Source organism: Xenopus tropicalis, chromosome 2, assembly GCF_000004195.4.
Source record: "Xenopus tropicalis strain Nigerian chromosome 2, UCB_Xtro_10.0, whole genome shotgun sequence".
In the NCBI taxonomy this organism is placed as follows: domain Eukaryota; kingdom Metazoa; phylum Chordata; class Amphibia; order Anura; family Pipidae; genus Xenopus; species Xenopus tropicalis.
In genome coordinates, this window is record NC_030678.2 from 109,245,064 (window position 1) to 109,272,017 (window position 26,954).

The following is a 26,954-nucleotide window of genomic DNA, read 5'->3' on the forward strand; positions in this document are numbered from 1 at the left end:
TTTACCATTTTCATTTTTTTGTTCATAAAGTAGTTTTAATTTAGTACATCCTATTCGTAATGTGAGGGTGTTTCTAAAGGGGTGGTTGTGAACATTAGAATTAATACATAAAAGCAATACAGTAACCAGGTAAACTGAAAAGTGCTCAACAAAAAGGGCATTAATAGACATGAGACAGAAATGTTTCTTTTGTTGAAGCAGGAGCAAGTCAAAAAACTTCCCTAAAATTGGGTGTATAGGAAATTAACCATATATACTAAAAGTACACCATTTTCTTTACATATCTTTAACACATATATTTTATTGATAAATAATATAAAACATAGAACACTGTACAATTATATACAAAACCTTAAAAGAGGTAACATCCAACAGCAGTCAAACAGGAATGAAAAACAATGGAAACATTAAAGAGACAACACATCTACTCTCTACATAGAATAAAGACATCTTCATTTTTCATGATTTTTAATTAATTACTTTTTCTGTTAAGCGGACTTTAACCGCCATCTGATTGCTTGGTCCATATGATCCTAGCAACCAGGTAGCTGTCTAGATGTTACAATGAAAAACAGAGTAGAGCAATAAAGCATTAAAAACATAAGAAGCAATAAAACATACGAACACTAATGCTTCACAGTCAATGGGACTTTTTTCTTTATGTTAGGGTTATAATGCCAAAAAACTGATTTGAGACTGAAAAGAGGCAGAATAGGAAGGTTAATCATCTGAAAAACCATAGAAACTGAAGACCAGCTGAAACACTGTTTAGGATATTGCCATGCACAACATACTTTTGTTAAAGTTAAGATTGCCTTTTTCAGTAAGAAAGTACCAATACTCCAAAAGCACAAAGTAACAACTGAAGGACTGTATCACATACCACTCACCCTCTTGTTGAAGGGCACAGATATATCTGCCTACAACAGTTAATAATTGGTATTTGCACTAGAGGAAAGTATGCTGCCTTTTGTATAACCCAAATGGAAAAGAACAGAGTTCAGATTGATTACCAGGAAGGCATGGTCTGGATTTGCACTCCTCTGTATTTCTTGAATTTGCTGAGGAATGTTAAAAAGCTCAAAGTATTTTTTATTGCTCCTAAAAAATAAACAAGAGAGAACATGAATGGAATAAGGTGCCACAGAAGAGTGTGTTCGTGCGTCAAGAAAATCTGACATACAACACAGCCAGGTAATTACCAAAGCGAAGATAACAAAACCATCAAAGTAACAAACGGAAGATAAAGTCAGAGAATAACAAAAGATACTTACTTAATTTTGGAGAGCTTTTGAAGGACGACACTTAGCTTTTCCAGAACTGGCACGTCAGATTTAGGATCCCGAAGCAACGCTGCAGCATTCTTAAAAAATGCCTCATTGCTACAGTTTTCCACAAAAGGCTCAAAAAATCCTGAAAAGGGGCATTTTACCAGATTTAATTTTTTTCCCTTTACAGGTAAAATTTTGCGAAATATCTATTCTTGCAAATTATATATATTAATGATTTGACAGATGCAGCATAAAATTATTAGTCTATGATAAGTGGGAATCATTAATTAATCTTTGGAATAGAGGCATAAACGGGAAAAATGGTTGTCACAAGGCTTATAGGTTATACACCAGGAAGTAGCTAAGCCAATCATATGTTATGGTCATTCCTGTTGCACTGCACACGTGTAGAAAGTCAAAGACATAACTAGAACTGCCAAAATGGAGACCATGCAGACTAGTGACAACACATAAGCATCAGTTGCCAAACTATACAATATCTGAGTGATTAACCAATAGATACATTGATAATTGGCTCATGTATGACTAGTGCAAGCCATCATTTTATCACATTTAAATGCAATTTAATAAAAACTGTATACATAAGACAAACTTACTAGGCTCCATTGACAGCTGAAGTAAGATATCAAGTACGCTGGAAATAAGACACCTGTTTGGCAAATGTAATAGCTTTAAAACAATCTCCACTGCATCATACTCCACAAACAGCTCTCTTCCTTCATCAGATTTCAAATCCATACAGAGTGTATCCAAAGCCTGAGCAAGGTAGTCCACTGAGAAGACAAAATATGTCACTTGTTTATGCCAAATATTGCCAGAGATAACTATATTTTTAATGCTCATTTGTGGCAAAAAGACTACTCCCAACATGCCAGCCATGGAAACGGTGGTTGTTCAAATTTCTTAAATGAAGATAAAGGTCATTTATTTCTATCAATATAGCATCTTTTGCCTTTGGAACTTTATTTGAGCTGTCAATGTATAGCACAATTCAGTCTTTTCGTAAATGATACGGTCAAATATTACGCGTATCCATAACTGAATTTTAAAACCTCAAACTACAAAACCCTGTAGTGAAGAATTGAAATGTATGTATGTGCGCATTAAGAGTTGACATTTTAGTAGAAAATAGGATATGCAACAGTTGACAAATCATACCTTGAGTAACAGTTTTAAGAACAATTAAAGTTGATAAGAATCTCAGTGAGAAGTTATTGCTTTTATAGAATGCTGCAAGCTTAATTTTGTTGTCTGCGGCTCTTTCACCATGCTTCCCTTCTGTGGGTTTATAGGTTACTCCTTTGAATGTGTCTTCACCAAGTCTTCGCAGAGTTGAAGCCATAGTTGACTGTAGTTTAAATGAAAACAAAAGAATTCTAAATAATGCACAAAACATGTTACAGGCTAGAATGCAATACAACAATTTCTCTCTGTGTCCTCATTAGGACCTCTATCAGGGATCCTTGATAATTTTATTATTATATATATATATATATATTATATATACGTTTCGAGCACCAACTGTGCTCTTCCTCAGGGTGGTTTGTCCCTGAGGAAGAGCACAGTTGGTGCTCGAAACGTTGGATCGTTTTCATTAAAAAAATTTTTGTTTTCTAACAAAGTCCCTGCGTGTGCGGCTCATTGTCTTGCTATATACATGGTTTTTGCAAGCACCTGGGGCATTTGATTACTATTAGGGTGTGCTCTGTTCTTTTCTGTATATATATATATATATCTCCATTTTTTATATTTTTACTTGCAAATGTTGTTAAATAACCTTTGTTAAATTTTACTCTTAAAACAAGTATCAAAAAATCTAACCTGGGATCCCTTTCCTAGCTGCCTTAAAATCCAATAAGCAAATTTAATGAGCGAAAACTGTAGCTTAGGACTGAGCAATGGTGCCAACTGGAACTGTTCTACTACAACAGGAAGAATCTGGAAAGACAAAAAAAAATGCATGTAGTTTAACATTAGCAAATAATACAATTTAAGCTAGCACTCACCTCCCAAAATAAAATTCACCTAATTTTAGTGTCAAATATGTTTGCAAGCCAAAATAGGCATTATTGCAAAACAAGTAAAACACAAGTTCAAATGTATGTCTTAACTGTGTTTTTACATTCCTCCAAATTACTAACACTGATAAGAGGATAAGCATGAAGAATTCTTTATAGAAAAGCAAGAACTCCAAAAATAAAAAAAAGTGCTTGCGAAGGCAAGTAACAACAACAATATATCAGTACTTTGTTGAGACTTGCAATTCCCTGGAAAAAAATGCTGCAAGTAAACTTACCTTGGCACACTTTTCCTGAACATAGTTTGCGGGCAATTGATTTATGCATAATGATTTCCCCCTGCTTCCATTTTCTTCTGATTTAGGATTGCTAATCTCCACATCAGAGATCCAGTCCATTAACACAGTTAAAAGCTCATATACTTGAACACTGTGAGGGACCTGCGGGGCAGACACAATGTTATATTCTGCATCTGTGTTCTCTATACATCAAAGGAGTAAATTAGGCTGTCTCAACAGATGATCTATAAAGTATAAAGCGCACATGGACGATGAAAGTTTTAACTGATAATATATTTAAATACAGATGCTGCCAAGATCTGGTTTTGCTTTTATAACCACAAGGCATGGTACACAAAAATATAATTTCAAAGACATTGCTCTGATAAAGAAGAACAGAATGGAAAACTTGAAAAGAAGAATGTGAAAAACCAGACAAAGGCAGCTTATAGCCTATTTATACTAAGGTCACTCTCTAAGCACTGCACTTTTAAAGACACTGGAAATAATATAATATATGATCTTAAATTTGTGAGTTGTCTAATACCTATATCAACCAATCAGCAGAAGCATTTACTGGTCAGCTGTTTTAAAACAAACATCCGATTGTTTGCTATGGGTTCCTAGATGTTGGAAAATGTAAGACTTTATTACCTTATTCCAGTTAATTAACCTTTCACAATGTTTCCCTAATTTACACATTTGAGTTCACTAGCCTTAATGCATACAAGGCTCTGCTAGCAACTACCTGTCAATGCATACTAGCATTTTTGGGCAAAATCTGCCCAGGCAGTTGCCATGAATGCAGTCTCAGTTTAGAGTGATGGTATTGAGCTAAAAGAAATCTGCCAAAAAAAATACTGTGTGACATTAGCCTTAGGAAGATGGCTAAATAATATTCTGTGCTGTTGCTTTAACTGCAATAAATTCATGTTTTTTTAAGAAACTCTGAAACTTCCAAGACTCTCAAAACAGGATACTTGGCATAAAAAAGTTCAAATGTATTTAAGATTGTGTAGAATTTAAAGGCATGTGGCATCAAACGGTCATATAAATAACTGGATTCAGGATCAAAAAACAGCAGTTTTTCATCAAAGGAGGGGTGCAATGCTCACTTGTAGAGAGTAAGAACTATATGGCATGTATGTGAAATTGAAATGTTTGGGAAGTGCTTAAACATTTTTAAAATACTAAAATTCTGAATACTGAAAGTCTCTGGTGGTGCAAAAATGTTAGGCACCCCAGTGATATACCCAGGATGATGCTCCTGTTAAGAGAAAACCCCACCAGCCCAGGGTAACTGCGAATAAGCGATCCTCTTCCTTCTCTCGACTCTCTTTGGAATCCTGGGGTCGTTGCATGCACAGTAGAGCAGTGATCCCCAACCAGTGGCTCAGGGGCAACATGTTACTCACCAACCCCTTGTTGCTCTCAGTGCCCCAAACCAGGTAGCCGTTTTTGAATTCCTGACTTGGTAGCAAGTTTTGGTTGAATAAAAACAAGATTTACTACCAAATAAAGCCTCCTGTAAGCTGATAGTGTGCATAGAGGCTACACGAACAAGCTAAAAGGGTTGAGGAGACCGCCTCATACGTATGCAAATAAGTCATACCAGGATTCTGGGAACAAATTCCTTTAGGCTCTTAGAAAAGTCCCATTAACATGGGCTTGTTCCATTTACATGGGTTTATCCTATAGACTAATGCTTACCCACTGGGTTTTCAATGCAAAAGCCAGGATTATAACTGATCAGATTCCCAACTACAGACCAGTTTCGCCCTTCTTGGGGCTCATCAGTGTAGTGCAGGGTTTTCTGATCAGCTTAGGTAGAGCCAGGAGTGGGGATTCACGAACAAGCTAAAAGGGTTGAGGAGACCGCCTCATACGTATGCAAATAAGTCATAACAGGATTCTGGGAACAAATTCCTTTAGGCTCTTAGAAAAGTCCCATTTACATGGGTTTATCCTATAGACTAATGCTTACCCACTGTGTTTTCAATGCAAAAGCCAGGATAATAGCTGATTAGATTCCCAACTACAGACCAGTATCGCCCTTCTTGGGGCTCATCAGTGTAGTGCAGGGTTTTCTGATCAGCTTAGGTAGAGCCAGGAGTGGGGATTCACGGACAAGCTAAAAGGGTTGAGGAGACCACCTCATACGTATGCAAATAAGTCATAACAGGATTCTGGGAAAACCCTGCACTACACTGATGAGCCCCAAGAATGGCGAAACTGGTCTGTAGTTGGGAATATGATCAGCTATTATCCTGGCTTTTGCATTGAAAACCCAGTGGGTAAGCATTAGTCTATAGGATAAACCCATGTAAATGGGATAAGCCCATGTAAATGGGACTTTTCTAAGAGCCTAAAGGAATTTGTTCCCAGAATCCTGTTATGACTCATAGAGGCTACCTAATAGCCAATCGTAGCCCTTATTTGGCACCTCCATGAACTGTTATGATGCTTGTGTTGCTCTCCAAGTCTTTTTACATTTGGCTCACGAGTAAGAAAGGTTGTGGACCCCTGCAGTACTGAAAAGGACAGCTTTTTTGTTAAAGTTCTGCTTTTTTCCTCTACTGCGCAAGTGGTGTGAAGACAGAAGAAGAAAGAGGACCACTGGCTCGCAGCTACCCCGGCTGCTGAGGTTGGCTTGGCACCCCCCAGTTATTGTACTTTCCTTCTTCTTTAATCAGCGGTACAACTATCAAACATTAATCAAAACTTCCTGTATTTGGTTACCAGATTTACTGCATATTTCAGAAGTGGATTAAAACAAAAAATGTTTTATTTCCCCTAAACTGAAACAGTAATCAAAATATTGTGAATATATCTGTGGTTGTCAAGTAACATCTATTTTATTAAATTACCTTAAGCTTCATAGAAACAGATGCCTTCTCTGTCTGTTTAGGTTTTAAATACTGTGTTGCTTGTGATACCTCTTTGCACTTTTGCACTTCTTGGAATGCTTGCTTTCTCTGAAAGAGACACAGACATTGTTTACAACCACAAAGTTTTCGAATGTAACCATTAATACAAATAAGAGGCTTACTTGTAAGTTTTCTAGACGAGCCTGGACTTTCCTTGCTTGCATTTCCAGTTGCTTGTTCTGCTCACTAACTTCATTTAACTGTAGGAAATGTACATAAACCAACCATACAATATTAAAGCAGCAATACAAAGGCATACTTTTAAAGGCTGTAGCATTTGCAAACAGTGGTGGTTATGGTACATATTGGGGCAGATTTATCAAAACACGAGTTCGAATCCCGAATGGGAAACGAAAATTTCTGAAGATCGCAAATATCACGAAAATGCTTCTGAAAAAATCGTATTAGTCACGATAATATTGTACTGGCGATCCGAAAGTCACAAAATTTTCATAGCGTACGATTGTAAACAGTGGCAAAACCCATCCGATTTTTCACACTAAAAATACGGAAAAGTTGAGCAAGCGTCGAAAAAGTTGTGCAAGTGTCGAAAAAGTCGCTGAAAATACGCTCATTACGAAAAAACGTGTTCGGATGCATTCGTGGATTAGTAAATGTGCCCCATTGTGTTTCTTATACAGGTATAAGATCCATTATCCAGAAAGCTCCAAATAATGGAAAGACCATCTCCCATGGAGTTCATTTTAAGCAAATAAGTTTTTAAAGTCATTTTCTTTTTCTCTGTAACAGTAAAACAATACATTGTACTTGATCCTAACTAAGCTGCATCAATTCATATTGGTGTCAAAATGATTTAATCTAATGATTTTCAACAGATTTAAGGTCTGCTGAGGCAAATTAGTTATCCAGAAAACCTCGGGCCCCAAGTATTCTGGATAATAGCTCCTATAACTGTATGTGACTTTGGTTATAGCCATCTAGGGTACCTCCGAAATGTACATCTTCCATAACCACAGCTATAATTATAACATTTTGCAGACACAATTTTCAGCACTCAACCTGCAGCCTTTCAGGTGCTGAACTAAGGCTTTCATCTGCTTGTGCTGATCTCCCAGCTACCAACAAGGAGAGGGCACAGTTCATTGCCTCCATATGCTGAAGTAGACAATTCAGGTCAATTCACTGCAGGGATGTCCAAAGTTTTGCAAAATTATTGTTTCTGGTTCTGTTATTGTGGCACCTTTGCCTTTTTTGCATGATGTGGCCACAAAGGCCATTTTTATTTATATACCCTTTATCTTGCAAGGATTTTGTAAGGAAATGCAGAAACCATCTTTACCACATCATATGTTGGCATATCTCTACAGAGCATTTTCTAAAGGGGGTTTAATTAAAGGTCCCTGGGTTTAAAAATGACATGTACTCTATTTGTGCAGAGAGCAGATTACATCCCTGACATTGCCATCCCTTGCAAGGCACAGAGACCTTTGAGCTCTATCAAATTTAACAACAGATTTCTAGGCACTCTAAGATAACTTCTGGCACTCCTCTGACCTGCAGAATACTCCTGTGGCTTCTGTTATTGACATGCCTCTCAATTAAACACATTTAACTAAAATGCTTTTTTGGCATTTCCATTATATTTTTCATAATTGCTCAGCTACAAGATATCAGCCTTACTTGATTATTGCAACTCCCATCACCTCTAGACAACATTCAAGGGTCACAAGATGCTGTAAGACAGTGCTGTCCAACTGGCGGCCCGCGACCCCCCTCTGTGTGGCCCCCCACCTGTCTGGCTGCTTTGATGGCTTACTCTTGTGTAAGCTTTAAATGGTATCAGTACTGAGATTAACTGGCCCCCTGCATGGTTCTCACCTCAGATTCAGGCTGTAATCAGGCTGTATTGTTTAAATATATCTAGTATAAATAAATTTGAAGCAACTGGACTTGTTTGGTAATCATTGAAATTTTGTTTAAATATGTAATCCCCTGTGTTGTTCACACCTTTTAATCTCTGCATTGTTCACCCCCTGCAGTGTTCACACCTCAGGCTCAGGCTGTAATCACCCATATTGTTCCCCTGTTCACACCTCAGGAGCAGTAGAAACCCACAAATAATCCCTGCACACTACAAAAAGAACATATACTGAGGTGGTACTTCAATTAAAAAGTTTTTTAATACATAGTTATTGTGCAGACTGTAGGAGCAGTGCCAGCATTGTGTCACTGTAGGCTGCCTGTGTGTGCCATACACACAGGCATCATAGGGCAAGCAGAGCATGGCACACACAGGCAGGGTAGGGAAGGCAGAGTATGGCACACACAGGCAGGGTAGGGAAGGCAGAGTATGGCACACACAGGCCAAGTATGGCACAAACCAGCCAAGAATGGCAAACACAGTGAAAGTATGGCACACGCAGGCAGGGTAGGGAAGGCAGAGTATGGCACACACAGGCAGGGTAGGGAAGGCAGAGTATGGCACACACAGGCAGGGTAGGGCAGGCAGAGTATGGCACACACAGGCAGGGTAGGGCAGGCAGAGTATGGCAGGTTTTTGCTGTACTACAACCATTAATATGGGTATGGTCATGTGATAACATGGGTGTGGTTTCAAGTGGGTGCGGTTTCAAAAAGGGGAGTGGTCAAAACTGGCTTCCATTATCGGCCCTCCACCACGTAGGTCGGAAAAATTCCGGCCCTCGGTACAACAGAAGTTGGACAGCACTGCTGTAAGATATATTTTAACATCGGTAAGGCTGCAAGTTGGACATTATTTGTTCTGCTAAGCTCCAGTCTTTTTATTACTACTCTTTCTACTTAGGCTCTCTCCTATTTATATGCCAGTCTCTTGTTTAAGCTAGTGTCTGGTTGCTAGGGTTAACTGAACCCCAGCAAATAGCTGCTAAAATTCCAAACTGGAGAGCTAATGAACAAAAAACCTAAATTGTTAAAAAATCACAAAACAGAGATGAACTGTTTTAAAAAAAGAAATAAGATAAATGCCTGCAAGAAAACTCATGACCATGACCAGGACCTTAATGTACACAAAACAAACATATCTGAGGAAAAAAAGTTTTCTAAATATAAAGCAAAAAGCAAAAAAAAGTGTTATTCTGTGAAGAATGCATTAAATGAAAAGGGTAATACTATTAATGCAGTGATTATGCATGATAATTTTAATAACAAGCATAAAGTGCTCTGGAGAAGAATTATTTGAATGATAAAATCTCTTAGAAATTAAATTGAAGCAGGAAAAGGAAAAAACAAGTTTGGATTTTTTTTAACTCAACACTGAAACAGCAAATGTAAAAGTACCAAGAATTAAACAGCATGAAGATTTGTATATGAAATTTAATCTTACCTGTTTTTTTAAGGCATCATTCATTTCTTTTAAGGTGTCAAAGGAGGATTTGAGCCTCTTGTTTTCTTTTGCCTTCTCTTTCAGGGCATTTGAGAGCTGCTTCATTTCTACATTATGTTGCTGCAAAGATATAGATACACATGTAAAAGACAGCATTAACATTATAGGAATGGGTTCTTTCTAAACAACAAAAAAAATTATTATCTTTACATACCTACAGCCAAGAGCCTTTCCTGATACTAAGCCACATTTTTTAAATGTTGCATACGAGTCCAGGACAATTCATATGACACTTGGCCTTGTTTGGTCATGGTTTATCCAGTGTATTTTACCTTCTTTATCCTATTTGCAGGCCCTGTGCTACTCCTTAGTTGTTTTAACTACATTTCAAGTGTATGAATATAAAATATATAATCATTCACACCATATCCACAGTATTATACAGTATATACCCATAAGTATCAGCTAATAGTTTTTATTTTACCTTTAAGCAATTTGGATAAAATTCCAAAAAGTTGAGTCTACTAACTTTCTTTTTAACATGGGCCAATGTAACAATAGCTAAATGGTGGGGGACCTCCCCCCCCCCACACACACAAGAAAGTTTTACATTAAAAGAGTACACACATGCACTATACATATATATTGGTTTTAAAGGGCTCTTCCACAGCAATGCTCTTCTACTAGCAATGGATCACAGGACAGCACTTCCAAATAGTTACAAGGAGGATAGTGAGACAGATTGCACCCTGCTATTGAAACTGGAAAATCTGAGTGCTTCCTATGAACTATTTTGACACCAACCTTTCGTGCCAACATTGCTAATGTAACTTGTGAATGCTGCCAGTGAAGCTCTTGTGTGCGGATGGGGTAATTACCTCTAGACAACTAATTGCTGCAATGTTTGGTTTATGATAGAAATTGCTTTTAACTGTCTCATAGAACATATTTAAGAAAACTATGTTGCCTGAATGCAAATACCCTCCCCAATTGTACATGTCTTTCAACAGAGATAGTACTGAACAGCAAATCTACGCTAGTTACATACATTTTTAGAATTTTTTATGTTATCATATAAAATCAAAAACTTTACAAATGCAGAATCACACAAAAGTTTATAGCATTCAGAATATGATGCACTAAGCCTATAGGTTTATGTAAAGGCGTAGTTAAGAGCAAATATAAATTTTCTCCAATGTCTACAGAACATAACTTTTTGTTAATATGTAAATGAAAATCAAACTACATACACGAATAACCAAAAAGCCATTCTAAAGTCATTGCCATTAAGTAATTTTTTTTAGGTTAGTTGCATTATACAGGTACAATACTCAATAGCATACCATCAATTCAATAGTGAAAATTTGCCAACTTTATCTTCTATGCCAGTGCTGTCCAACTAATTACATGCAACAGCCCAATTATATGTCAAACAGCATGTTGGAGGGCCAGATTGAGCAGCACTATTCTATGTCATTCTTTAAATTGGACAACAACAAAATCTGTTGAAGATTATAGGGGATATTCAGCTTGTGCAAAGACCTACCTTGATCCTTTTGCTAATTATTATATATATGAATAATTAAGTCAACACTCAAAAGTCTAAGCAAAGATTCACAGATCAGCAGTGGGCAACGTAACTGTGTTATATGCTATGTGCATGCCCAGACCACACTCATTCACTTGTACAGCACTGATTTTGCGGTGATGTTGGGTCTGGGCATACACATTAGCGCTAAAACCACAACGTTTATTCCTAAAATTCGAAATGTGGCCATACACTGTAAGATCCGCTAGTTTGACAAGGTCCCCAAGTGAGTGGATCTCCTCCCTATATGCCCCCCTATGAGTAGGCCAATGTCTGAATTTGCATAATGAGCGAGAGGGTTGGCAAACTCCTATCCCAGAGGAAAAAGAGAGAGCGCTGCCATTAATAACATCACAGGATTGCTTTCTGTTACATAAATGTATTTTGGAAAGTGCTTCTTTTCCAAAGTCCTCTTGCTTTTTAGCAGGACTGAGCAACAGGTCAAATCCCTTTATTTATATGATAGTAGAATGAATATCTGAATGCCCAATCTGAATTCATGGCTGGAGTATCATGAAAGCTATTCATATAGGTGTTCAAATAAGACTGATGTTTAACCAATGTCTAATTTCCATATGGATTTAATATAATGAAACAGAAAACAAAATACCTCTTTCATTATTCGAAGTTTGGCATGAACAATTTCCTCAAATCCTTTAATTTTGCTCAGTGTAGTCTGATGTTTGAAAAGCATTTCTTCCTTTTGCTGTAAACATTTTTCTCTCTTTTTCAGCTGAAGTGAATACTCTTGCTGTGACAATCTTTCTTGCTGTAAGGATAAAAATATAGGCTAAAAGAGACCCCCACTAAGTAACTGTAAACTTCTGAACCAAAATATTGCTTAAAGGAAAACTATACCCCTGAACACTGTTTCTCTGAGCAAGTCACATAAAACAGCCCATATGTAAAACACTTAAACACTGCTTCATCTAACAATTTTCATCAAAGACAAATTTAGAGTAAGCTGCATAGGACTGGTAAAAAAGTAAACTAGGGAGGTAATTGAAGGACTATTCAACAAGCAACATCTGCTGGCTGCTTATGGCTAGAGATAAAGAAGAGTGCATCCATGATAATCCTTCTTGATCCCTCAGGTGGATTTCTTACTGTAGACCATAAAAATATTTATTTTTTATTAACTTTTAAAAACATTCTGAGATCTAGAATAAGCAGCGCTGAAATGCTTCAAATCTTTTTTTGTCAAGCAGATCTCTCACAGCTAGATTACATTCTTCAACTTCATAATGTTACCTTGAAGGGTTGCACATGGCTCAATCTAATCGTGAGTTTTATTTTATATTTATCTATATACATTATTTGCCATATACTTGGAAGTATGATCTTTACCATTACGAAGCAGATAATGCTCAACTCTTACCTGCTCTTTAAACCAAACAATTAATAGGTGCTTAGCTGATCTGCAAGTGTGGATAAACATGATCTGGAAGAAATATAACTCAGACAAGACAAAGGTATCTGTAATTGGAGGGCAGAGTTTAATAAAGTAACAGGGAGCACTGCCAGTAGATTCAAAACTCAGGGGCTTAAAAGTAGATTACTGCACTGATTACAGTAACTACAAAATTCAACACTATAAGCTTATTTTACCCACCAACACCACCAGTGCCACATAACACCAGTTCTACATTCCCTACACTGGCTTCAAATAAAATGGAAGATGCTCTTCAATGTCAGCCCTCTTGCTTTTAGTTTCAATCATTTTTATTGGGATTTTTTAAACATTATAGCCAAATAAAGGCATTAAAATATTTTCAAACATTAATATTTACATTATGCAGAAAAATAATCTGCAGTACAAACAGCCGTTGAAAACTTATACATTCAGTATTGGTCAACATATGATAAAATATGATATAATATAATTTAATATTGTTGGTTAAGAAATTTGTTATGTACACGTATATTTATACCCGTATACTAATCACGCGTTGAAAACGTGCAAAACACGTATAAACTGACACTACTGAGATCCTAGGGGCCGCATCCATCTAAGGATTGATTGAACATAGTCAAGCTGTATCATTAAGAAATTTTGCTTCACCAAAAATATAGAGCAATATTTTACTATAATAAATTGATATATCCCAATAAGGAAGTATACATATAGTAAAAACTATAACTACAACTACACCTAATACTACAACTAATGAAGTTGTATTCAATTGCTAAGAGTTAAGAACAGTACGCTCTCCTCATAAATTATTGTGTTATGCAGAGTACACAACTGGAAAAGTCTCCATCTCTGTGAGAGGGTTTATAGGATGTATTGGATTTATAAGATTTATGGGATTTATAACCTCTAATTAAGATCATTCAATTTAGTATCTGGGTATATCGAATGCCATAAACTTGATCTCACCAGAAAGGACTGTAAATTTCCTGATCTGATTGCCCAGGTTTTTTCTGCATTGAGATTAAACTCTACAGTTTTAAGAATATCTTCAATTTCTGGAATTATTTTAGATTTCCAATTTTCTGCTATCTTACACCTGGTAACCACAAAAATGTGATTAAAAATCAGTCTCTCCTTGGGAGGCAAGTCCATGGTCTTTATGTGGAGAAGGGCCATACTGGGAGTAATACACATCAAATTCACAGGTAATTTCCTAAGAAAAACCTCTATTTCCTTCCACAATCCTTGGATTTTAGGACATTCCCAAAAGATATGTTCCAAAGAACCTGCTTGTTTACAGTCTCTCCAACAAAGTGGAGTAACTTTGGTATCGAATTTGGCGATTTTTACTGGAGTGAGGTACCATCTCCATATCATTTTTAAGAGATTCTCATGATGAGACACACAGTGTGTGGACTTTCTCAGCGATTTGACTGCTAGCTCCCATTCTTCTTGGTCTAAATCTAACTGTAAATATTCCAGCCATCTTGTCAACTGACACCTAGGAGGTTCTACTCTATCCGATAATAATGGATAGTCCTTTTTGAAATATCTTTTCTGGTAGTAAAAGTTTAGTAACTTGGGAGGGTAGGAGTAGTGGGGTTGAAGTGTGGGTTTGTAAAAATTTCCGGATTTTGAAATATTTGTATTCTTCAGATTTAGGGATATTATATTGTTGGCTTAATTGTTCAAAAGATTTTAGTTCTGTATTTTGAAACAATTTATCTACTGTATCTAAGCCTAGGTCTATCCAATTACCTAAAGAGAGTTCTTTAATTACACTAGCTAACGTAGATAAGGGGACAGGTTGAGTGATAGCTAATGGATTGTTAGAGCTTGATTTAATTAGATCTTTCCATAATTTCAGGGTATTTGTTATCATCATATTGGGTATTGATCTGTAAGTTTTCCATATTAATTTGGTTTCTAATAGGTTTTTATATGAGGAGAAAATTGTTTGATTCTGTTCCAACTCTATCCAGTGTTTAGTTCCATCCTCCGTCCAGATTACCCTAGACTGATCTAAAACTGTAGCTCTATAATAAAGCTCAATGTCAGGTACGCCAAAACCTAGGTTTGATGCATGTAGTGTAAGTATTCTATTGGAAAATCTTGGTGATTTATTCATTAAGACAAACTTATTGAGAAGTTTTTGTAGGAAAGTAAAGAATTTTTTGGGAACTTTTACTGGGAGATTTCTGAAGAGATACAATAGCTGGGGCAATACCATCATTTTGAAGGCAGCAGTCCTACCTAACCAAGAAAACTCGAGCTTGGAGAGAGCCTCTAGCTTGGTTTTGAGCCTGGAAATCCATGGCTCGTAATTTTCCTTGTATATCTGAGAAATTAGAGGAGTGACAGAAATTCCCAAGTATTTGATTGACTTTTCAGACCAAGAGTAAGGGGAAGACTTTTTGAGCGACTGGATTGTATCTAAGTCCAAATTACAGGGTAGAATCACTGTTTTATTTTTATTGAGTTTATAATAGGAGATTTTTGAAAAGTTATTTAATTCTGTTTCTAAATTTGGTCCCTCTTGCTTTTAAATCTCTAAATAATCAAGGCTCTTTTCATCTAGCCAAAACTCTGATTGCTCATATTCTTATTGGCTTCTTCCGTTGTTTAGACTCATGGTACCCAGCATTACAGTAAAATCCTTTGTATCTTTTGCTTTCTATCAGACAGAACCCACAATTTCAAACTTTATGCCATACACAGTGCAAGAGGCACCTTTGAGTGTTTCTAGAAAAAGACTCAAAACCGCTTAGCAGAGACTAGCACGCAAAAATCAGCAGATCTGGTCTGCAAAGAGTGTGCAGGAAACCAACAGATACAAAACAGGAACTGAGTATGTACAATTCCCAGAAGAGACAATGGAATTCTGTGAGAGAGAGATTAGGGCCTGAACATCTTCCCAACTGGAAGTAGTTCTTCCTCCTGGTCCCCCCCAAGAGACTGCATGTCAAAAAAGACATTGTACATGGTAATCAGTCAAATACTCCACTCCTCCCTAAAACAAGCAGGAGTGGAGCACCTTTGAGGAGAACAGAGATCTGTTGCACACACAGAGTGAAAAAAAGGTATAAAGAATAATGCAATATTATGCGCTGAATCTCATTATAAATGAGTTAAGAGAGGCACTCCTTTAAAGACCCCAATGCATGGGACCAGTTCATCCTAACTCAACAAAGGTAGATTTCAGCCCAAACATGATCAGGTAGTATCAGATAAAAACAGAATATGCAAGTTTATTAGTGTTGTGTTACAACAATGTATTTATCCCCCAACATTTCTTCTCTTAGAATAGCTACTGGTTTCAAATATGATATAATTTACCTGAAGTTTCTGGTAAATTCCACATAATTCCTCATAGATGTCAGCAACTTCAGGAGGAAGAGAATTTGTACCCTTGATAAAACTGCTTTGTGATTTTCTTGAGTTATGCTTTCCAACTGCGGTAGCTTCCACGGATGGTTCAGTGCATGTGTTCGCCACTAAATAAGATGGCAACGTGACATCTTATTTAAAAAAAAATGAAAAAAAAAATTATTTTTACAAAATAATTTACAAAATTGCAAATTTATGAATTCTACAGACTGCATACTATATCTCTGTGTGAACATTATACAGAAAACAATGTTTCCCCTAATATAAAATAAAAGTCACTAAGGAGTTCCATGGTCATGTAAAGGCACAATGCCAGAGGTCAGGTGTTTTTATAGAGGTGATGGAACTCACTGCCACTAAGACAATCTGTTAAAATTGGTAGGTACAAAATTTAATCATGTTCCCAAAGCCAAATCTCTCTTCATTGCCCAAGTATAATGTTTCTCTCAAGCAAGATAAATTCTGGTATTTTGTTTGAATGGAGCTTTATAAATCAATGATCTATCATAATCACAAACCTTAGACCTAACTATAATAACACATTAAAAACATTTCTCACCGTTTTGCACCCATCATTAAAATGATTGTTTTACTGACCCAAAGTACCTCTAGAAAATAACTAAGAGGGGGTGTGGCATCTGTTAGGGCAGTGGTTCCCAGGGAGATTAGTCGCCCCAAGACAAATCTTCGTTGTCGTGGGTGACTAATCTCCCTGCAGTGCCATTTCACTGGCTAGAATGTAAATCGCCGGTGGGATGGCATACATGTCGCTGCGATGTCCCGCAGTCGCCCGAAGTTTCCTCCGAAGACATGGCATTGCGGGGAGATTAGTCGCCAGCAACAATGAAGATTTGTCGTGGGGCGACTAATCTCCCCGTGTACCACTGCCCTTAGCCCTGGATAGCCTCAAAGCAAATGCAAATTAAGGTACTGCACCTGTTATTTATTAAGGAACAATAAACCACATTATATGATCTTTACTAGAACTGAGCATTTATAGTTTGAGCTTAGCAAAGAGTAACCAACACTTTGTATGGGTTGAAGACTGTTCTGTTTAGAGGCAAACATGCCTACGGATGATAAAAATACAACCAATGATAGTAACATAATAACAGGTTTTATAGGAAAATATTTTCTTATAAAATCTTACCTGTATTGGTATAAAGGTGTGTGCCGATGTCTTGGCTTTGGTACACTGCTTGCTGTTCCTCATCAGTTTCAAGCTCGCTTGAATCAGATGAATCAGAACTCCTATTATCGTTCCTTAAAGGCAGTGGAGAATACAAGAACATTAGTACAAAATGACTACATAAGCCTAATCACCCCATGTTTTAAAATTAAAATTAATTTAAAAAAAAGGGTTTACTTGGTAAGAACATTATTACTAAACCTTATAGGAGCAACCATTCACAATTTAGCTTTTGATTCTGGTTTGAAATCATACTACTACATATCATTTTCAGTTTAGTATCCTTCTTGAGTTATTGTTCCCTATTTCTTCATTATTCCAAGGTGCATATCCTGCTATTTTTTGTGTGTCTGACTATTTACTATTTATTAGGGCTTGGAAAGTTCCTTGAGCTCTTTTTTACCCTTCTTCTTACAAAGCAAATAAGCAAATAAAAAAAAATAAAAAAAAAATATATATATATATACTATAGCGCTATTTTAAGTATTTAAAGGAGAAAAAAGTTACAATCACTGTGGGGTAGGGGGGTGCCAAAATGTTAGGCAATGTGATTGTTATCTCTAAACTGAAAGTGGACCTGTCACCCAGACATAAAAAGCTGTATAATAAAAGCCCTTTTCAAACTAAACATGAAACCAAAATTCATTTTTATATTAACATATTCAAACCCATTAGATGCATTTAAAAATCCCAGCTGTCAATCATATACTACCTGCCCCGCCTCTATGCCTTTTTTTTTTAAATTTTTTTTCTCAAAATGCAGAATCCTGCATTTAAATCCGTTTAAAAGCGCAAACAGATTTTTTATATTTAATTTTGAAATTTCACATGGGACTAGCCGTGTTCTTAATTTGCCAAAGTCATGTGACCTGTTCTATGATAAACTTCAGTCACACTTTACTGAAGCAATGCAAGTTGGAGTGATATCACCCCCTTCTCTTTAGAATATGAGAGATAAGTTCTTTCAAAACTACTTACCACCCACTGTCCTGTATCACTTTCAATAAATCTTTAAATGCTTTAGTGTAGTACTTCTGTTGAGTGTATATAAGAGCTGCTGAACAATTTGGTGACACCGGCATTCTAGAGTCCGCCATGAAACCTTCCTGCAGAAAAATGTCAGACACTGAACTCTGCACTTCGTCAATTAAAAATAAAATTGTGCTCTACATTTGAAAGCATTTTGACAGCAAAATTAAATCACTACTTTAAATTCTGCAAACCTATTACTGAGTTAACAAGTAAGTATGGCTATTTATGCAGATCGTTACATACAGCTTTTTTTACTGATATAACATTTTTTCAATTCTCTATTGTGCACTGTTACACAATCAAAATCATGTGCAAATATCTTTGTAACCACTTTGTTGCTGTGTTGGTATATCTTAAAGGAGACATATCCTATAAAAATGATGAATGTACCAGTGAATTATACTCCTCTAGATACAGAAGGAATGTGCTCAAAAAGTTGTGTTTCTGACTGATTTATTGAGAAATTCCACAAAAATCCCACTAGCCCCGCCCATCAGTGCCACTTCCTGCTGGCTGAATTCTCTGGATGAGCTGGGGAGCCGGCGGCCCTCCGTACCCTGCACTGTAGGATAGGAACCAATCAGCAGCTAGGCTGACCTGATAGGGAAATGAAGCCTGTCTGTGCTTGCGTGAGTGCAGGACTGTGATTGGCTCTCCCCCTCCTACTGTGCTTCTGGCAGGGACCGTTAGGACACGCCCACTCTTCATTTCACACTGGATGGAGAAGTGATACGACCTATAGGGAGCTCCAATAAAGGGGCCATTGTTACAGAGAGGATTAATTTTTAGCACAAAGTGAAACCAGCACCGTATATTATTTATAATTGCCTACAAAATAAGCGTTTTTCCCCATTTATCCAATATGTCTCCTTTAAGTGACTTGCTCTGAAATGATATGAAACAAAATGTGCACCATTAATCTTGAAGCCTGCATCATTGTGAAACTGTTCAGACATGACAAGGCGAGTCCCTTAAAGGAGAAGGAAAGGCTAATAAAGAGTTAATCTCAAGCTGCAGGCATACCTTCAGTTGTCTCAATAGTGCCCTTAAGTCTCCCCATATTTCACCCGTTCAGAAGATCAGAAGCCAAACAGAAAAAAAAACTGCTGAGCAGGGTAGAGAAGATTCCCATAATGCATCGCTCCTTCAAGACTTGGCGACTTGTTACTGCAGGCGGTGCATGCGCACACAGCAGGAGTGCCTGGTTGCCATGGCGATGCAGCGTCGCCGAACTCTGTGACAAGCAGGTGGGGAAGCGGAGGGGCAGGTGCTGCGAGCGGCGGAGGGTTTGTGGCAGGAGCGGGGGGGGGGTTTGTGGAGCTTGGGGGGTTTGGGGCAGGAGCAGGGAGCTGCAGAATCTTTGTGACAGGAACGGGGAGCTGGCTTGTGCTTTTCAGCCCATACAGACACGCTGGACAAGATGGCGGCGCCATTCACTGAAAGAAGCATGTAGGTTCTAGTATGTGTATCTCTGTAAATCTTTCATTAGGCAAGCCAGGAATATAGCGTTTTTACACAGCAAGTAGTACTATTTAATAGTGTGCTTAATAGATTTTGACTTTCCTTCTCCTTTAAAGGAACAGTAACACAAAAGTGTATAAAAGTAAATATAGTGTAATGAACTGGCACAACTTGTGTTTGTCTTAGAAAGACTACTATAGTTTATTTAAACAAAGCTGCTGTGTAGCCATGGGGGCAGCCATTCAAAGGAGAAAAGGCACAGGCACATAGCAGATAACAGATAAAACACTATTGTATTCTACAGAACTTATCTGTTATCTGCTATGTAACCTGTGCCTTTTCTCCTTTTTTCCAGCTTGAATGGCTGCCCCCATGGCTACACAGCAGCTTATTTATATAAACTTTAGTCGTTTTTCTGTAGCAAACACCCAAGTTTTACCAGCACAAGTACGTTATATTTTATTTACTTTAAAACACTTTCATTTTTTTGTGTTACTGTTCCTTTAAATATAAGAATTGAGCCTTAGGAAACGAGTGTTATTATTATAATACAGACAATGAAGGTATATGAGAGCCAATGTATCATTCAATACATCTATGCCACCAGGGCTGCCACCTTTTCTGAAAAGGAAAAGCATATTACAGGCAAGGAGTATAATCCCTCCCGCCAATGCAGGTGCTGAGGTACTGGCAGCCAGGGCAGTGCCACATACAGATATGAGACTATTTCATGACGGGCACTATGTGCTAGTTAATGCCTCGTTTACCAGTTCTACAGTCCCAATCCATCTCTTTATTATACACCCCCACAGCTAATAAGGAGCACATATCGCAGGCCTCACATCCAATCGCTGCCCCACAGCGCATCACTCACCCTGGCCTCGGGTTACCCGTATGTGCCCTCCTCGCAGCAGACCCAACCGAACTGACTGTAGCCCTTACTCAAACGTCTCCCACAACAGGCGCGGATGCTCGGCACATGTGACGTCACGCCCCAACTGACAGGTTACAACTTCCGCTTTGTTATCTCCCCTAGCAACAAGAAAAGGCGGAGCCTAAAAAGTCTACCTAGCGATTGGTGAAACTCGGAGTAGGGTGGGTTTTCAGGTTTGTTTCGGCTAGTGAAAAAGCGTTTGTTTTAGTAAACATGCTTGGTTGATGGCACATACAAACTGTATGATAAAACATTATCTATATTTGTTAGTCGGACTAGCGTCGAATGTACAGTGACTAGTGGTGAGCTAGACAGGGAAAAGGGCCGAGTACTGCAGTTCCCTTGCCCTTAGTTGTCAGGGCTTCTTATTATTTAAAATCCGTTACTCTTCCGTGCCTCTGATATTGGGGACATTTTTATTTCGTTTATGTCAGTAGGTTTATATTGAGGATCGAGCCGAGGTTCGAGAGAAAGCGCTGTGGCAGCTGGGACAGGAGAGATTGTAACTGCCTCACACACTGTAGCAGGCCGGGCAGACCTAGGTGGAACTTGCACAGGATCCACTAGCAGTGTTGGACTAGGCCAGTGTGGCATATAAAAAATGGCCTATCAATATACAGGCAGTATGGAGAGCCTTTATATGTGTACCAGCAGCACAAGGGGATAACCCATACAGGTGTGACTGCTGAGCAAATGTAGATTTCAGTACTGGTGTGCCCACAGAAAGAATGCGTACTGGTGTGCCAACAGAACCAATGCAGAACCCATACTAGTGTGCCAGCAGAACAAATGCAGAACCCATACTAGTGTGCCAGCAGAACAAATGCAGAACCCATACTAGTGTGTCAGCAGAACAAATGCAGAACCCATACTAGTGTGTCAGCAGAACAAATGCAGAACCCATACTAGTGTGCCGGCAGAACAAATGCAGAACCCATACTAGTGTGTCAGCAGAACAAATGCAGAACCCATACTAGTGTGCCGGCAGAACAAATGCAGAACCCATACTAGTGTGTCAGCAGAACAAATGCAGAACCCATACTAGTGTGCCGGCAGAACAAATGCAGAACCCATACTAGTGTGTCAGCAGAACAAATGCAGAACCCATACTAGTGTGCCGGCAGAACAAATGCAGAACCCATACTAGTGTGTCGGCAGAACAAATGCAGAACCCATACTAGTGTGTCAGCAGAACAAATGCAGAACCCATACTAGTGTGCCGGCAGAACAAATGCAGAACCCATACTAGTGTGCCAGCAGAACAAATGCAGAACCCATACTAGTGTGCCAGCAGAACAAATGCAGAACCATACTAGTGTGTCAGCAGAACAATCAGAACCCATACTAGTGTGCCAGCAGAAACAATGCAGAACCCATAACTAGTGTGCCAGCAGAACAAATGCAGAACCCATACTAGTGTGCCAGCAGAACAAATGCAGAACCCATACTAGTGTGCCAGCAGAACAAATGCAGAACCCATACTAGTGTGTCAGCAGAACAAATGCAGAACCCATACTAGTGTGCCAGCAGAACCAATGCAGAACCCATACTAGTGTGTCAGCAGAACAAATGCAGAACCCATACTAGTGTGTCAGCAGAACAAATGCAGAACCCATACTAGTGTGTCAGCAGAACAAATGCAGAACCCATACTAGTGTGGCAGAACAAATGCAGAACCCATACTAGTGTGCCAGCAGAACAAATGCAGAACCCATACTAGTGTGCAGAACAAATGCAGAACCATACCAGAACAAATGCAGAACCCATACTAGTGTGTCAGCAGAACAAATGCAGAACCCATACTAGTGTGTCAGCAGAACAAATGCAGAACCCATACTAGTGTGCAGAACAAATGCAGAACCCATACTAGTGTGCCGGCAGAACAAATGCAGAACCCATACTAGTGTGTCAGCAGAACAAATGCAGAACCCATACTAGTGTGCCAGCAGAACAAATGCAGAACCCATACTAGTGTGTCAGCAGAACAAATGCAGAACCCATACTAGTGTGCCAACAGAACCAATGCAGAACCCATACTAGTGTGTCAGCAGAACAAATGCAGAACCATACTAGCGTGTCCAGCAGAACAAATGCAGAACCCATACTAGTGTGCCGGCAGAACAAATGCAGAACCCATACTAGTGTGTCAGCAGAACAGAATGCAGAACCCATACTAGTGTGCCGGCAGAACAAATGCAGAACCCATACTAGTGTGTCAGCAGAACAAATGCAGAACCCATACTAGTGTGCCGGCAGAACCAATGCAGAACCCATACTAGTGTGTCGGCAGAACAAATGCAGAACCCATTACTTAGATGTGTCTGCAGAACCCATACTAGTGTGTCGGCAGAACAAATGCAGAACCCATACTAGTGTGTCAGGGCCAGAACCAAATGCAGAACCCATACTAGTGTGTCGGCAGAACGAATGCAGAACCCATACTAGTGTGTCGGCAGAACAAATGCAGAACCCATACTAGTGTGTCGGCAGAACGAATGCAGAACCCATACTAGTGTGCCAGCAGAACGAATGCAGAACCCATACAAGTGTGCCGGCAGAACAAATGCAGAACCCATACTAGTGTGCCGGCAGAACAAATGCAGAACCCATACTAGTGTGCCGGCAGAACAAATGCAGAACCCATACTAGTGTGCCGGCAGAACAAATGCAGAACCCATACTAGTGTGCCGGCAGAACAAATGCAGAACCTGTACTTGTGTGCTGGCAGAATTAATGCAAAACCCACGCTGATGTGCCAAATAGGGTTGCCACCTGGCCAGTTTCACAGGCCTAGCTTGTTAAACAATGAAGGGATCTCTATTACAAATTTGTAATTATCAGTAAATAGGCCTAATATTCCACACCTGGCCAACCCAGTGAAGCCATTTTCTGCACCATTTACTTAGCTGTTGAGGTTAGCAAAATACATGTCCATTGAGTTCAAATTTTTTGTTTAAAAAAAGGGCCATTTACTATGTACCAGAATGCAATGTGCAAAAAACAGACACAATCTGCAATGTTTTTGTACATCATGCTCTGCACTGCACGCAGGAGAAATGCTGCAAACGAAGCACAAATACAGGGCTCCCTGCATTTGGCAGACAGAGGGAGGCATGTAGGTGTCTCCCCTCACATTACCTAATGACTTCAGAGCATCTTAATGCTCTTGTAGTCGATACTGCAGATGAACATAAGTAAAAATGAAGCCATTTTTAATTTGCCTTTGTGTCTGTCTGTAAATGAGTAAATTGTTGATCAGTATAGAGGGTGTCCAGGTTTCAGTTGCAATCAGTTTGATAACATCTGTGGGTATTAAGGAGTGACTATTTACATGGTTAAGGAGTTACTATCAGGAATTTTCTTGTGGTGCAAAATTTGTGCACCCGCTCGTTTAACGACGTCACCAAGTGAGCGGATCTTCTCTCCATAAGCCCACCTATGGGTTGGCGATATTGGGCCAAACAAATTAAAATGGCAGGCATAGGCACCATCAGTTCAGGGGCCGCATCAACAAGGCGATGCGGCCCCCAATCCGACAGGAAAATCAAACCTGCCTGTTGGAGATCTGGACGATTTTAGGCCAGTTGTTGGTGCCCATACGCAGGCAGATAAGCTGCCGAATTGGTCTAAAGGACAGATATCGGCAGCTGAAATCAGCCTGTATGTAGACTTATTTATTTCACTTTCCACAGTAAACTCATAGGGGCAGATTTATCAAAATGTGAGCTTAATACATAAGATTCACCCACTTTCTATTGAATCCTATGGGATTTTTGAAAGCATATTTATCAATGGGTGAAAGTTAGACCACACCTTTTGATAAATATTCTTCAAAAATCTCATAGGAATGAATAGAAAGTGGGTGAGTTTTTATGTATTGAGCTCTAAATATGCCCTTATACTAGCACTGGGGGTAAATTATAGCCATTTGTCATGGGCCCACCAAATCTTTAATCTTCTAGAAACACCTAATTTTAATCTACTGAGAGGTTAATATGATTAAGTGTGCCTGTGCACGAAAGGCTTTAGGCTTTGTTATTTTAAATGAGTGAATAAAATTGGATTTTAACTGACTCCGGTGGATGGTCCTGGTATGAGTATAGCGGTTCTTTTCATTCATTGTTGCTTACCCTTTCAAGCTACGGGTTCAGGGCTCATGCACCTGGACCACTTGTCGAGATGTTCTTGTTTTGACTTCAACTAAATTTACTGCTTAAATCTCTTGACGGACCCAGGGTTATATACACATCCGGGTCAATACCTTCCTTTGGTATGATTACTTTGTTTGGTTATTTTTAGGTTGCAAGTAGTTTAACTAGTCAGATATTTATTCCTTTAATTCATTACTTTGGTTTGTCTGGTTCTCTGTTATTTGAGAGGTTAGTAACACAACATTTAAAAGAAATTCTGATTTATTCACTTTTTATTTAGTTTTCCCACTTTGCAATTTCAGTTCATCCACTACCATGGCGGTTGGTCCAGGACAGTGCACCCTGACCAGGCTTCTACTTTGGTAAACGCAGACCATTTTGTTTATCGAAAAGATCCTGAGAGCACTCAAAAAAGTGGGAGAATAACCCGAGACACACTGTGTGGAGATTTCAATAACCCTAAAAATAACAGCAACATTGCTGTTGTGATTGCCATATCTCATTTCTTTTGGCATATTTAAAGATCTTAATGGAAATCTATTCCCCCAGTAGGAATACTTAACCAACAGATATGACACATGCCATATCCATGAATAGGCAGCGGTTTTATGCAATACATTGTTTGGGCATAAAGTTTAGTTTTTTTTGCATTACTTCTACTTCTTGGGATTTTTTTTTAGCCTTAATCATCTCTTTGTAATTATCTAGCCATGCCACTTTATATGGCAACTATATTTAAATATCCATTCACATGCTTAGTTTGCAGTATGTTATCTGGTTATCATATTCCTAATGATCAATTTTTAAAAAATTCCCCACATTTCAAAGACACACTAAATTACCCATCCCAAAAAAACCACAGTTGCAGTGGGCTTGGGGCTGCATAATCCTCCTTAACTCTCTAAAAATTAACATCTTATTGGTTAGTATTGGTTACTGTACCTGCATGTTTTTTTTTTTTTTTTTAAATACGGGGCAAAGGAAAACACGCCATGATGTATCTCGCTGTTTATCAAATAAACTGACTTCTGAAGGGAGAGAGATTGCTGTGAGTGGAATACTGAAGCCTAACTTGTTAATCAGAAATGTTATTAAGCATATTCAGGTATGGGATCCCTTATTCAAAAACCTGTTATTAACAAAGAATTACCAGAAGGCTATCTCCCATAGACTCCATTTTAGGCAAATATAAAAACTAAATTTAAAAATGATTTACTTAAAATTAACTCATGTAGATGGGCATCCTGTAATTCAAAGGTGTCTGCATTATGGGCCTATGTAATGCGATTTCTGTCCTTGCTTTTTAACTATACTATAGTTTTAATACCCTAAAATAAAAATATTTTAATATTAAGGATGTGTGGCTTTATTTTGTACAAGTTGCCCTGTGCAACAGTTATTTAATGAAACACAACCCAAGATTACAAAGTTAAGTTTCATGCTGCAAGAGGTCTAAAGCATATCTAGTTTCAGTTTTATAAATAGGGGTAGTAGTTCACCTTCCAAATACTTTTTGCAGTTCAGTTTTTTTTTTTTTTCAATATTGAAGTTTAAAGTATTTCTTTCACCTCATGTCTCCCTAGAGCAGCTCCCTGGGGGAAATTGGGGGGACTGACTCAACCTGTGGGTTGGGACCCCTTTGGGGGTCGAACAACCCTTTCACAGGGGTCGCCTAAAACCATCGGAAATCGCATATTTCCGATTGGCCTTAGGTATAAAATTCTATGGTTGGGGGTCACCACAACATGAGGAAATGTATTAAAGGGTCACGGCATTAGGAAGGTTGAGAACCACTGCATTAGTTGATAATATATTTGGCTCTGTTGAGCATGATCCCTCAGTATGATTAAAGAAAACTGTAAGAAATGATATAGTAGTTGCTAACACTCCACACGCACAGCTGAGAAATGTATCAACTCGTGTAGCAAACTAACAGTTTCAGAGGGTACACCTGGATT

The 26,954-nt window shown here is 38.4% G+C and overlaps 1 protein-coding gene across 1 annotated transcript; it reads right to left on the reverse strand.

Moving 5' to 3' along the window:
* On the reverse strand, positions 1-20,841 carry ccdc138 (coiled-coil domain containing 138). Its single transcript, NM_001126916.1, is given in 14 exon segments — positions 1-1,101; positions 1,275-1,413; positions 1,889-2,065; positions 2,451-2,640; positions 3,114-3,230; positions 3,589-3,750; positions 6,456-6,563; positions 6,638-6,715; positions 9,841-9,960; positions 12,039-12,197; positions 16,179-16,360; positions 17,380-17,492; positions 18,397-18,524; positions 20,786-20,841. Coding segments are annotated over 13 exon segments (1,821 nt in total). The 5' UTR covers positions 18,501-18,524; positions 20,786-20,841; the 3' UTR covers positions 1-929.
* Between the last annotated feature and the right edge of the window lie 6,113 nt (positions 20,842-26,954).